The sequence below is a fragment of the Takifugu rubripes genome, chromosome 21 (assembly GCF_901000725.2).
Source record: "Takifugu rubripes chromosome 21, fTakRub1.2, whole genome shotgun sequence".
In the NCBI taxonomy this organism is placed as follows: domain Eukaryota; kingdom Metazoa; phylum Chordata; class Actinopteri; order Tetraodontiformes; family Tetraodontidae; genus Takifugu; species Takifugu rubripes.
In genome coordinates this window covers 4,258,678-4,272,802 of record NC_042305.1, presented here as the reverse complement: position 1 = coordinate 4,272,802, position 14,125 = coordinate 4,258,678, and the positions used below count along the sequence as shown (strand labels likewise).

The following is a 14,125-nucleotide window of genomic DNA, read 5'->3' as shown; positions in this document are numbered from 1 at the left end:
CCTTTTTTCAGGCATCTCCATTGAACTTGATATGTAATACAAGACTTAATTTTACTAACTTCATGGGTTTTATTGGACATGGTTTGGGTGGTGGGGGAGGATCCGGAGCAGAGTAGATCTCTTCTATAAGCTGCCGGGTGACCTTTAGTTTGGGTACTGCAACATCAGTCTGATAGCGGGTCAGTCTGTTCTCATTGTTGATCAGATCAAATATGGATATGTTTGTAATCTAGAAAGACAATTAAAAAAGAAAAAAAACGGGAGAAGCAAACTGATATAAATCAATTAAGAATCTTTGTTGACATATGTGTGTATACTGTACTCATGGACGACAATACTTCAAACTACTTTCCAACCATCTATTAATACATCTATTTCCACTCCAAGACAACAAACTTTGTCAACCTTTTCATTTTCCTCCTGAAGAGCTCCCAGTACCAGTGATGGAACACTGTACTGCAGAGAGGGGCAGAAATAGGAGCTAAAGTTCTCTCTCGGTGCCACCAGCTCGGGATGGTTACACACTCGCTGTAACTGCATCAACACCCGAAGCACACTGACAAAATGACCCGTCTTCAAAGCCTCCTGGGCACTGGGACACCCAGAAAAAAACAAAAACATTATAAATAAAAACTGTATTTGAGCTTAAAACCATATTGCTCTTAAGATTTAAAGACTGATGTCACATTTGTACATTATTAGCATTTTATATGACCTAATTATCATCACGTACTGTCAAACACTACTTATACATCAGAAAACTGCAAACATCTTACCCTGGTTGAGTAAGGATATCTTCATAAAGGCTCTTCTGTCTGGCTGAAAGTCGGCATTTCAAGATGTGTTCATACTTTTTGGGCAACTGTTTTTCTACATCCCTTTTGGAGCGCCTCAGGATGAAAGGTTGAATCACCTACAGTTCAGAGTGACGTGATATCACAGTGGCTTTAGAATTGTACGTTCAGGTACTGCAGGCTTAAAAAGCAGTAAAAATCACTAGGCTTTGTACGAACCCTATGAAGGCGGATAACCAGCTTGTGGCAGTAGTCCTGGTTCTGGTCAGTACCTGCCTTAACTGGAAAGTCAGAGTATGGCTTGGTGATTCCAGGTAGAAGGAAGTGGATCATAGTCCACAGCTCTTTCAGAGTATTTTGTAGAGGAGAACTGATGAGGAGAATCCTTTGTTCACTAGGAAAAAAATATTTTACTTAAAAACAAGTGTCAGGCACAATATTGAAAAATCACTAAACTTAAAATAAAAATCATTTGATTTTCTTATGTGACATGGCTCTACCCTAAACGATTAATTGGAGTGGTTGCCAAGCCCTCACCTTTGAAGAGCAAAGATAGTCTCCCAGTGTGTCTGCATCATATTTTTGATGAGCTGCACCTCATCCAGGACCAGGTGTCTCCACCTCCTCCTCAGAAAATGGCACTGGTCTTTCATCAACAGCTTGTAGGATGTCAGGCATACATGGAAGCTATTGGCTTCCCTCCACCACTGTGGATGACCCATCACAATGTTATCGACCAAAAGGTTATATTGTGGGGGAAAACACTAATAGAACCAAAGCACAAGTAAAAATAAAGCATATTTTTACCATTCTCATAGATCTGCGCTCCCTTTTGTTACCAAGGTACAGAAGAATCTTTAGACCGGGACACCAACGCTTAAACTCTACCTCCCAACTGAGCAGCTTGCATGTCCTTACTACGATGAGATGGGGTCCCCAGATCCCTGTGGCCAAAACAAAGACAACTAAAAAAAAAACCCACAACCAATAAAATTGAGATACAAAATTCTGAAAGAAACGTACCCTCTTGGCCAGCCAGGTGGGCCATATAAGCAACAGTCTGTACAGTTTTACCGAGACCAGTTTCGTCTGCGAGGATCCCATTGAGGCTTTTCTTATACAGACTTAGTAGCCAGTCCACACCAATTTGCTGATACTCTCTCAGCGAGCCATGTAAAAGAAAAGGAGCTGGGCTGCGGGTCTAATGAGAGAAAAAAAAATCAATGCATACCTGTATGTATGTCTATAGCTACCTGTCCATCTGTCTGCCTTACCGAAGAAGTGGTCCTGAAGCTGCCCTTTGGTAGGATGAGCTCTGTTGCAGCAGCTACTTCTGCTATGTCTCTTCCAGGTTTCCCATTAGAAGAATCAGAAGAAGCCGATTTATCAGAACCACAGTACTGGTCCACATTCAAGAGGGAGTCAATCGCCACTGCCTCAGGAGGGGTGCCATCAGGATCCACTTCTCGAAAATTATGAATAACTGTTATTGCCATGTTACATTATTCAGTAATTAATACAGGAGTTAATCCACAATTTGGTTTGCCACACACACCTTCAGAATCATCCATGTCATCATCATCACTTTGAAAGCCAGTTTGAGGCCACTCAAACCCTTCTGCATAGGCACCAGCATATTGCTTCTTCAACGCATCTAAGGGGATCTCAGCTAAAGTCCAAACACAATGGAATATGTGTAAGAATTAAAGAAACACAAACAGGTACACGTACAGTATTTCTAATCAGCCAGTTGCACAACATAAATCCTGCATTTAAAAAGAGTGTTTGAGTTTAATGGGATATAAAGTAGGAGTTTCCCAACAGTAAAAATAAACACTATACATTACAGCATCTTTCAATCATAATGGAACACTATTCATAACGTAAAATACAAATAATAAGCTTATCTTTGGGTTTGATGTGTTAAATTCAGAGCAGAAAAAAAAATTGTTTAAACCAGTCATTACACTTAAAACATTTAAATGAATGTCACAAAAATTCACACGCCTATATTTTAAGGTGTCAACAACAATTCCGTTCATGTCTAAGTATTCGCAATAAGTGTTTGAATAGGGATGTTACCTGTGATATTTAAGGTTCACTTTACTGTTTGTGGGGAGAGGAGGAGGGGACTTTTGTATTTGTGTGAATTTTCTCGAGGTTACGTCAAACATTGTGGGAGAATTGTGAGTTTAAAATGCACCCAAACACACAGTAAGGAGCAGCAGCGAGCTGTCGGCTAATGAGCTGTGCACACATGCCAGCCATGTCTCACACTGAAACTGAAATTGAGGGATTAAAAATATACCATCTTTGGTAAGGTCAACCAGTTCTGCTTTGTAATCTGCTTCCCCCTCCATGTTCTCCTGTTCCTCTATAGTTCTCTCTTCATCTGCAACTGAAGAAAAATAAGACAATGTTAACAAAACTACAACAAACCAACAAAATAATAATAAGCAAGAAAAGTTTTGGGGCATTTCAATAATACATTTCAATATAAAGAGACAAACTCTTATGCTTCATACACATACCATCTTCATTGAAAAGAGAGGATCTGGCTTTTCGTTTTCTCGCTGAAGCCACAATCTCCTACAACAACAAAATTAGACATTTGAGTAAAATACCAAGGTACATTTGCACATCTAATTATTTGAATGAACCGACCTCAACTTTTGCTCCCGTAGACTGTCCAGATACTGCAAAAACAGATATGTTGTTGAAAATATACAGCTTTATATTTGAAACCAAAAAGTTTGACATTAAAACCGAGACAGAATTTCAGAATTCAGGTTGGTAAACCGTTAAATTTAAGAGGTGGAAAACAATTTCTCAAAGTTAAACTGTAAAACATACCTTTGGTCTTCTGTATGCAAAGCGATTTAAGCCTTTTCTCATATATTTCAAACTGAAGTTTAATTTCAACAACCTGATGGAAAAAGCACAAAAAAAAAAAAAGGTGATTAAAGAGGCAATTGTGCAGACATGATAAAAATCAACAGCACACACCTGCTCAATGTTTGACCAGAAGAATTCCACTTCTCGTGCAATTGTGCTGGCTATGTGACGAAGCTGAATTTCCTTCTCTTGCTTTGATCTCTCTTCACTCCTCTTCTGTTCTTGATGATAACGAGCACACGTGCGAACAAGCTGTTGCCGATAATTAGACATACGTTACATATGTTTTTCTTATGCTGAGATGTAATGACAAACTTTCCTGGTATACAATAGTGAATGGACTGTTTTTATTTGGGGACTCTTTTTACATCTTTAACCACTCAAACAAACTACAATTCTTCACATTTGCACTCACATATATACTCATGGGCGCCATCAGCTGAAGAACTAACCTATTACACACTCATACACTGAACGCAAAGCTTTGGGAGCAATTTGGGGTTCAACCTCTTGCTCAGCCAACACTTCAACGTGTATACCAGGGGGAGCATGATTGAACTAATGATTTTGGCTTCACTACAGCAACTACTATATATAGATATGTCCGCTCATACCTTCTTTGCAGCAGCTTCCTTCCATCTTCTTTCCTGAGCAAAGTCAGCCGCCATCCACTGCATCTCTTCCAAGAGGTAGTCCCAATGAGACTTGGGACGGGAAGCATCCACAAGTTTAGGGAGCCTACTAGCAGACCACTGGCCCTCCTTTCTTAGCTCCAAGATCCGTTGATGAACCTGACTCTCCTTGGAAAATGAACATAAAAAGTATATCACATAGCAATGACCACTTCTGAAGCAAAATAAAATCAGCCTAATTACCTATGGAGCTCAATTTTAAAAGGTAAAAAAAAAGCAGTAAAAAAAACAATAAATACTCTCAGAAAACTCACCAACTTTGCCTGCTCAATTTGTTTATCTTGACAACCTTCTTGGGTGGCCTGCACAGGTGTATTCTGACTAAAACCACAGGTTTTAATAGTGGATAAGCCATTGCTTCCTGTTAATTTGGACTGGGTGCTAGGGTTGATGTTGGATACAGGCCGGAGAGGACTTGTAACGAGGGGGGTTGGAACAGAATTGGAGACCGAGATAGGACCAGGGGTCATTGTGGTCATAGGTATCGAGTTGGTTACAATTCTTTGAACTGGAGGGTTTGACTCAGCAGTGGGGCGAGCAAGTGCCACTGTCTGTAAATAGAGAGAGAAAGACTCACTTTAAAATGTGAATGACAAACACTTAAAAATGGAAAATATTGACAATTTTAGAAAGACTGACCGCTTGTCCACTCTGTAGTATTGCTGGGGGCTGTTGCTGCTGAGGCTGCAACTGGAGATGAAGAGCTGGCTGCATCTGCTGCTGTAGCTGGGCCTGGATCTGTGAGTGTGGGTTTACTGTGGCAAGTACAGAACCACCTGCAGCAACCTTCACCTGGGCCTGGAGTTGGCCACCAGGCTGAGCTGTCTCTACTAACTGTGCCTGTTGTGAAAGTGTCATTGGTAGGCCCGCTATAGGGAGGACACCTTGGGGCATCCTGCCTGGCAACTGGGGAGGAGGAGTGTGTAGACTTGCAGCATTCTGTACTGGAGGTCCTTTGGATGGGTCATACTGCTGCTGGTTCTGCTTCTGTCCTGCAATCTGGACCGCCTGAGGAGTAGGCGGCATCCCGCCTGTATACATAGTAATCACATTATTGCATAACCAATGGGATTGTACAGAAAGCAGCAGAAGAGAGAGACAGAAAAATGAAGTTGTAATTCTTACCATGTGATTTGTAAATGCCTTTTGTCAGTACAAATGTTTTACATGGTATTAAATAGTAGGTTCCTCTTATTTATATTTACATTTGAGGGACCATCATTTAAAAAGTTATAGCAGTGGGGAAAATATGATAAAAATAAAAATGTTAACTTTTTATAGTTTCAGCTATCAGTGCTTCTCCGTACCCCAGCTTAATGTACTACTGAAGATGTACTATATGATGATACAGTAAAATACTGTACATTCTGATGACTGGAGCAGAAACTACGGTAATGAAAGTCATACAGCAATGGTTACAGAAGAAATGAAATCAATATGAGTATCTAGATGTCTCTCAAATAAAATTCTATTTTGACTAATGCAAACTTAAAACATTGCATTTCAAATGGTGAGAGAATGTGGTCAAAACATTTGAAATTAGATGTGCAAGAAGAGTTTAGTTCAGGAGAAATAGAAACAAAAAGAACAAAAGAACAGCTGAAAACAAATAGGCGGGGAAGAAAGGGGGAAGGAAAAAAACACAGACTGGACACTCACAAAGACGTATGTTTAACATGCATGAAGCGATGTCATTCTAGCAGTCACCAAGGCATCTGGATGCCTCACAGAAAGGCAAAGCACAAAAGTGAGCAAAGAGACACACATGGGGTTTTGCAGACAGTAGGCCTGAGCAGAGCTGTGCACACTAAAGCAGCGCCTGCCTTACCTCCCTGCACGGACACCACCTTGCCTAGACGGCACCTGACACACCCACACCAGCACAATCGCAAAAACCTGTGTCGTGAACGCAACTCCTCCTCATGATTCCCCTCCTAATTAGACTGAGGGAAAGAAGCCAGGTGAGAACAAAATGCCATGACGTAACACGGAAGGAAACCAACTAAAGGTGACCATGAGATAAATAAAGAAGTCACTATGATGAATTGAAGGCAGATGATCCATTCCGATGATGCATGGACAGAAAATCGAAGAAAGTGATGAGTAAAGGATGGCGCTGTTCAATGGAAATCAACTGTGGCTTGGATCCATGAAATGGGAAAACAAGCAAAACCTGTTGGAAAGTGAGATCCTTTCCTACAGGGGGTCCCACTTTCTGTGATCCACCTCCAAACTGCATGAGAATCCACCGTGACGACAAACTCTCCAAATAAGGATGATTGAGAGGGGGGAAAAACTCCAGAAAAACAAAGATGAATAAAAGATGTTTAAAAATGAAGGATAATCATGAAACATGGCATCTTCCCAGTAAGTGGCTATGCTTCTTCCGACTTGATTGTCTTCTTCCCCATTTATCCTGATTCCTGACAGAGCCGGTGTTGGCACAGCTAAGCCTGAACTTCCTCTGGACTACTGAGAATTCCAGCAGATGATGATCTGTTTGTTGATGCTGCTTCAAGTTTGTTTACAAGAAGATGAATGTTGCGATTCACTTTTTAAAGAAGTCTCCGTAGTGTGAGGAAGGGAATTCGTCCAGCAGCATCGAACAGAACACAGAAGGGCCTGGTAGTAGCGCTCCTACCTTGGGCAGTCGGCATAAGCTGCTGGAGTGGAACGCCAGGTGATCCTAAAGGAGCTACACCAGGATGCTGGAAAATCAGCCCATGGCGACCAACTTCAATCCGGGATCTTTTAGCCTGATCTGGGATTTAAAACACACAATACCCTCAAAACGCAAAACAAAAGAACTCGACACAGAGCAATGACCTTCTGAGACCTTACAGGTCACCTCTCCTTCCTTGGGTTAAGACTTCAACACAGAGCGCTAGTAGAAGAAGCCAAATATCTAAAAGCAGAAGCAATTAGAGGGGAAAAAGAAAACCAACAAAAAACAAAGCAAATGGGGAGGAAACAAAGCCACATAAGAGAGAGGAGTGCATGAGCCCTGCCATACCTGCTTGCACCATTGCCTGTTGCCGCTTAAAAGCATCCATGTCTCCAGGGTTTGTAATTGTGCCGACTGTTGCTCCTTGGTGCCCCTGAACCCCCCCAAAGGAGTGTCAAAAAGATCCCAGAGAGCGATGATGACAATGTACTAAATGGATAAGTCAAGTGTTGTCTCCATTACCTGAAACTGTTGGACAGAGAAAGCTGCAGAAACATTGGCAGGAAGCTGTGTTGCTATAGCAACTGGTGTCACTGCTTGCCCATCTTTTCCAGTAACAACCTTTACCTGAAGAGACACACATTTTAGACAGAGAAAATGAGGCGTTCAAGTCAGAATTTTGTAGTTTGCTTTGTTGTGGGGTGTTTTTTTTTTTACCTGTTTAGTTATATCTTTACTGAGCAACTATACTTGCTCGAGCCATTTCTAATAATAACTATAACTGCAAAAGTGCCAGTTAACATTAGACTTGTTACTAGTCATGGGAATCAATAAATATCTTTTGGACTTCCTTTACAACCACTGATAAACATCTTCAAACGGAATCCACCAGGACAAGAGTGGCTACTCTAATTAAAAGAAATTGGTTGAGATGGAAGTAATTCTGTATAAAGTCACAGGGATCTAGAGTGGCTTAAATAGTCCTTGCAAGGAAAGAACATTGCCTTTAAAAGTGACTATTTTAAAACGGTGCTAAAATGCATTTTAACATAATTTAAGATCCATTATAAAGATTTATCTGCAATCCGATGATTCAATCCAGTCAATTCCGGTGGAAGGTTTGCAACTTTGAAAATGTCTCTACCAAAGATAAAGCAGTCTATATATATATATAAATGTGCACATCTGACCATTTTCAACCAATCACCATCTTCAAAGTGTCAAAATATCACCACTGAGATAAAGAGTACACTGTATTGCTCTATTACTGCTTGATTGAATGTACATTTTTGTTACTAATCACACAAATGGAAGTCTGGTGTAATACCTCATCGTTAATGACCTCAGACTGCTCTTCTTCTTCCTCTTCCTCTTCCAAGTCCAAGTCATTCTGCCTCAAATAAGTATACAAGGGAGCACAAGGTTTTTTCTTGAAAGCTAAGTAGTCCATCATATTCCCCTGAAGGTGCTGTAGAAAGAAAAGCTCAATAAGATATTCTTTAAACACTTCTTTTAAGCTCTCCATCCTCTTGGTGTGATGCTCCAAGCACTGTTTCCTCAGTTGTGCAATCTCTGGGGATGAGGGGGCAATTTCCTCTAATTTCTTGGGTACTTGCTTTTTCACAGTGCCCAGAGAAATGCTGGTGGGTGTGAGAGGATTGTTGGAAATTCCTTGTGTTGGGTTGATAAGTGATGGGCTTGAGGGTGAAATTGAAGAGGGTATACTGAAAGATGACGTGGACGTGGATCCCACACCAGCAACCACACCTTGTGACGGCTTCTCAAATATCACTGGGCGTGCCAGTTGCCCTTGAATGATACTGCTGATTTGAGGAGGTAGGTTGGAGGTGGTAATGTGACCGGGGCTGCCCAGCGTGGGTAGGGCAGTGCCGCTGGCCACAGGACTCTGAGGTCCCAGGTGGTGAATAGTGCCCCCAGTCTGTGAGTGAGGCTGAGAGAGCCGACGTTCCCTCACCGACCCTGGCGTTCCTGGAGAGGCCAGCTGCACCTGACCCCCTGTGGCTGGTGAAATTTGGGCAAGTCCTGTACTTTCCTGGTAAACAAAATGGCCACTTGGCGATGGACTGCCCAAACTGATTTTGAACATGCCAGCATCAACAAATCTTGTTGGGCTTTGGCCACACACACCCAGTGTGGCAGCAGGTGCTCCTGGCCTTGCCACACCTTGCAGTGGGACGGGACTATGCTGAGTGGGGCTTTGAGGCTGTATGGGCTGGGGCACAGGTGAGGTGACTTGAATATACGAAGATGGAGCATGTTCAAACCTCCACTGAGGTGTATGCTGGAACCCGGGCGAGGCAGGGTTCTGGATTGGAAGCGGGGTCAGGGTAATCTGCTGGTTACCAGTCACCATCTGGCCCACATTTTGCAAAGTGATGTTCATGTTCTGGCCAGTGACTGGACTGCGGCTCATGATTATCTGGTAATTAGGTGACTGTGGGGCGGAAGGGCTGGCAGCTGAGGAGAACGTGGTCACAGGAGACTGGGGATGATTAACTGTCGTTTGTGGCTGAGTAGCTGCCATGGTGGTTTGTTGATGCTGCTCCTCTGTCTCTGAACCACTGACAGACTTGGATCTCTGAATCTGCCGTTGCATATTCTGAGATTCACTTCCATGGTGCATCGCGTGACGCTGTTATGAAGTTCAACCACCTATCTGGGAAAATCAAAAATGTAGCATATTACATTTGGTTTGTATTTCAACCATCTCTTTGCCTTCATTACAATAACACATGATTACACACCAAGATTGGAATGATTGCTTAATCATGTTTACATGATTATATCAGGTTGTTGAATTTACAACATGACATTTTTATCTTTACCAACACATTTTTAGTTTAATTTGACTGCACTAGACACACGTGTGTATGTGACATGTATACCATGATAGCACAAAAACCATGAGAATGTTCTCATGAATTACACTGACAAATATAAGTAAATAAAACGAACACGCAAAAGGATAAAGCAAAAAAAGCAAAAAAAGACAGCTGGCATATTAAATATTACGTTTTTTTACAGTGATATTGCCACTTTTATCGTGTAGCTTTATCGCGTTTCACTTCAACAAACTAGTTGCGTTGCACCAAAGCTACTGTATACTTCATATTTTACCGCCCATAGTAAACAAATACTCTATTTTTTAAAAGATCCAAAATTGATTTGCACAATCAATAATGCTAAACATTTTAACTGTCAATCTGTACGCCCTCCCCCTTATATTTACGCTAAACATTAACGATTGAGTTGCAATTTTTAGAATATTATGCAAAGCGAGTGGTATTGTAAAACACAAGGAATGCGAATTTGCAATATATTACAATGGAGCATCTTAAGACACTAGATTTACCATTACACAAATTCGAAAAATACTTTCTATAAGGTGCGTGCTAATCAACACAAACGATGTTAGCTTGTTATTGCTAGCAGGCCGGCTACCGAGGTGTAAATACTTTTTTAATCATCTGCATAGGGGTTACTTACAATGAATAGAGCTTCTCTAGAAGTGTCGTAAAGCGTACGTCATGTTTACAGTAATACAGATAATGTAACGGGCGTTATTACGCAAAGAAAAACACAAGAAAATTGCGATGAAGCTGTTGACTGTTTTTCAGCCAGTTTCATTCAGCAACATGGAGTCAACCGAATGCGTGAACCGGATGTCGACCATATTTCCGGAAGTAAAAAGACGACGTCTTTTCTTCTTCGTTTGGATCTGTCAACAGTTGGCGTGTATTCCGTTGCATTACTGCCACCCTCTGGTAAATAAATCGCACTGCTCGATGCTTATATCCATTTTTCTAGACCAGAACGGGTCCGAAACTCTTTCATCCCACCCAGCTCAAAATGTCCTTCTCATCCACCATTCCCAGTTTCATCACGAGCTTCCTTCCCTTACTATACTGTCTGCATATTAAAAGCACATGTTCTGTTGTTTCCAGTCCGCAACAATGCTCACACAGCCCACTTGGATGTTTCCCCACAACAGAGGTGTCAAACTCAAATACCCAGTGGGCCAAAATTCAAAACTGGGATAAAGTCACGGGCCAACATTGATATTTATTGAAAAATTCTTCCTCCAGCTACAACAGGGAACCTTTTGATATGGACCCAAATTAGTTTTGCTCAACAACTGAACATGGAACAAACAAAGCTTAACACAATACAATAAATAAGTTATTACTGCACACATGCAAATTCAAATTAAAAAAAAAATCGCTGGCATTCATTTTTTCTCTTTTTATTTTCAGCCTTCTGAATTAAATTTCAAAAGTAATCTTTTGCCATTGTAAGTAACTTTTCATCTCTTCTACTTTCTGGCGCCTTTGAGTCATTTCCAGGTGCTTGTGCTTGTCTTGGTGTTGTGTTTTATAGTGTCATCTGTTGTTGTTCCCCTTGTGATGCACATTGGCTCCACATATAAGACAGACAGGTCCGTCTTTTACGATATTCTACCTCCTACCTGTTCAGAAAGGTCTATTTTCTGCCTTTCTTTTTACCATTTTTCAGAGGGGGTAGTGCGGTGCCAGAATTAGCATGAGCATATAAGGTCGCTTTGACTACTTCCTCTCTCTTGGTGGTTGGCAAGCCACAAATTGGTGCATTACCACCACCAACTGACGTAGAGTGTGGATTTTAATACAGGAGAGCATTCTGGTATTTGTAGCATTAGCACATGCACTTTAAGAGATAATACCGGCGGGCCAGCTCTAATAGTCAATTGGTATTGCTTCACGGGCCAAATATAATCACATTGCGGGCCAAATTTGGCCCACGGGCCAGGGTTTGACACCTATGCCCCACAATATATAGCCTACTGTTTAAGTTGCTTTAAGTGCCCAATTCTTAAAGTTGTTATTATATCCTGCTCTTTTCTGTTATTTCCCCTTCTCCTTGGTGAGTTGATCCTTCTTTGTATTGAAAAAATATACCTCCCAAAACTCCCCTTTTGTGTCCTCTGCTTCTCACAACTCCCTGACAGAACCCCCTTTATAGGATGGTCATCTCTCTGACCTCTTAAATTAATCCAGTAGTTAGCAGCCAACTGTTTCCTCCTCAGATACAGTGGCATTTCCTTTGCCTCTACCCGGGGAGGACACTGGTGAGGTTTTGACTGCTCAGCACAGTCCAGGTACAAAGTGCTTGTGCCTGGATTATGTCGGGTGCAGTTAGTGCCGACTTTGCTGCTGATCCATAAACTGTGCTCCCATTGTCTATATATTTCATTGACATGAAATCAGCTCCCCATTGCTGCCCCACAAGGTGTCTCATTACGATCACCACTTTTTTTTTTTTTACATTTATTTACTACCTGCCTGATATATCCCCTCCAGCTCAGCCTCTGACCAAAGTAAATACCAAAGAAGTAGAAACTCTCAACCTTTTCTAACACACTCCCATACATCTTTAGATTGCTCTCTTTGTCTTTTAAGATGAGAACTTAAGCCCCTATTTTTCAACTTTATTTATTCCCTTCTGCATCCTCTTTGCAATATATCTGGAATATTTGAAAATATATCATTTGTCATTATTGAAAAAAGAGTCGCGCTAACCAAACTCCCCTGCGGTGTAACAATGACGGTTGGTCATCTACGTTAGTTTTGACGGCAGCTGGCGTCCATGAAGTTTCAATAGTACTATTCTGAGGTCTGTGTAGATCCCCACCGCCAGCGCCATAGACACCATCCACAAGCACCTTCTATTGGACAAGAATCTTCCAGAAAGAACAACCTTAACACCGGCCCAAATCTGCACCATACTGGACCTGTGTTTGAACACCACCTATTTCCAATACAGAGAAGGCTTCTACAGGCAGAAACATGGCTGTGCCATGGGCTCACCAGTATCCCCCATAGTTGCCAATATATACATGGAGAAGGTGGAATCCCAGGCCCTGACATCCTTCACAGGAACTGCGCCAAGCCACTGGTTCAGGTATGTGGATGACACCTGGGTCAAAATTCAAACACAAGAGTTGGAAGCGTTCTCCGATCACCTCAACACAACAGACCAGTATATAAAATTCACCCGGGAAGATACAAAAGGAAACAGTCTGGCCTTTCTGGACTGCGCAGTCAAGATCACTGAGGACAGAAATCTCAACATCGAAGTCTACAGAAAACCTACACATACCGACCAGTACCTTCAGTTTGACTCTCACCACCCACTGGAACACAAGTTGGGAGTGATCAGAACTCTCCAACACCGGGCCAGAGAAATACCCACCACATCCCAAGGCAGAAAGAAGGAACAGGACCACATTAAGACAGCTCTCAAAACATGTGGCTACCCAGACTGGGCCTTCACCAAAACCTCAAGAAAGCGAGACCCCAGCAAAGGAGAGGAGGAGAGAAACAAACGCCGCAGCGTTTCCATCCCCTACCTGTCCAGAGTCTCTGAGAAGTTTAGGGGGATCCTCCAGAAACACGACATACCGGTTCATTTCAAACCCAGCAACACTTTCAGACAGAGGTTAGTACACCCAACGGACAAGACACCAAGACCCAAACAAAGTAATGTTGTTTATGCTATACAGTGCCAGGAGAAATGCAAGGAACTGTACATTGGGGAAACCAAACAACCTCTCCACAGAAGAATGGCACAACACAGACGCGCCACCTCTTCGGGTCAAGATTCAGCAGTCCACTTACACTTAAAGGAGAGTGGGCACTCCTTTGAGGACAGCCAAGTAAGGGTACTGGCCAGAGAAGACTGCTGGTTTGAAAGGGGGGTCAAGGAAGCCATCCATGTTAAATTGAAAAAACCATCCTTAAACAGAGGTGATGGCCTGAGGCACTTCCTATCACCCACGTACAATGCAGTCCTCCACTCCTTCCAACAGCAAAACAAACATTCACACCATTCCAGGAGACCCAGTTACTCACCACCATGTGATCCAGCAGACAAAGGGGAGACGCCTCAACTGAAACTAGGTGTACAACCCTACCAACAACCCTGCTAACGACTCTCAGGTGACCACCCAGATCATTAGCATGCAAATGGTCCACAGGGGCTATATTTTCAAGCTCGGTCCCCAGCGATTTCAGAACTGAAGA

The 14,125-nt window shown here is 42.2% G+C and overlaps 1 protein-coding gene across 7 annotated transcripts in view; it reads right to left on the bottom strand.

Annotated features, from left to right (window-relative positions):
- The window catches only part of ep400 (E1A binding protein p400), a 28,035-nt gene extending 17,305 nt beyond the window's left edge, over positions 1-10,730 (bottom strand). For 5 of the 7 annotated variants that reach the window (XM_029829418.1, XM_029829413.1, XM_029829416.1 and 2 more), the window contains exons 1-22: positions 10,554-10,730; positions 8,374-9,723; positions 7,569-7,673; positions 7,395-7,479; positions 7,023-7,142; positions 5,021-5,412; positions 4,636-4,932; positions 4,304-4,489; positions 3,801-3,941; positions 3,648-3,720; positions 3,459-3,490; positions 3,326-3,383; positions 3,103-3,192; positions 2,350-2,463; positions 2,069-2,277; positions 1,818-1,995; positions 1,602-1,738; positions 1,332-1,501; positions 1,014-1,188; positions 777-913; positions 406-592; positions 60-229 (exon numbers count right to left, since the gene is read on the bottom strand). In XM_029829418.1, the coding sequence (XP_029685278.1) occupies positions 60-229; positions 406-592; positions 777-913; positions 1,014-1,188; positions 1,332-1,501; positions 1,602-1,738; positions 1,818-1,995; positions 2,069-2,277; positions 2,350-2,463; positions 3,103-3,192; positions 3,326-3,383; positions 3,459-3,490; positions 3,648-3,720; positions 3,801-3,941; positions 4,304-4,489; positions 4,636-4,932; positions 5,021-5,412; positions 7,023-7,142; positions 7,395-7,479; positions 7,569-7,673; positions 8,374-9,690 (4,373 nt within the window). In that variant the 5' untranslated portion in view covers positions 9,691-9,723; positions 10,554-10,730. The remainder of the gene's footprint in view (positions 1-59; positions 230-405; positions 593-776; positions 914-1,013; positions 1,189-1,331; positions 1,502-1,601; positions 1,739-1,817; positions 1,996-2,068; positions 2,278-2,349; positions 2,464-3,102; positions 3,193-3,325; positions 3,384-3,458; positions 3,491-3,647; positions 3,721-3,800; positions 3,942-4,303; positions 4,490-4,635; positions 4,933-5,020; positions 5,413-7,022; positions 7,143-7,394; positions 7,480-7,568; positions 7,674-8,373; positions 9,724-10,553) is intronic. The other 2 variants (XM_029829415.1, XM_011615220.2) reach the window with 2 other exon arrangements.
- Between the last annotated feature and the right edge of the window lie 3,395 nt (positions 10,731-14,125).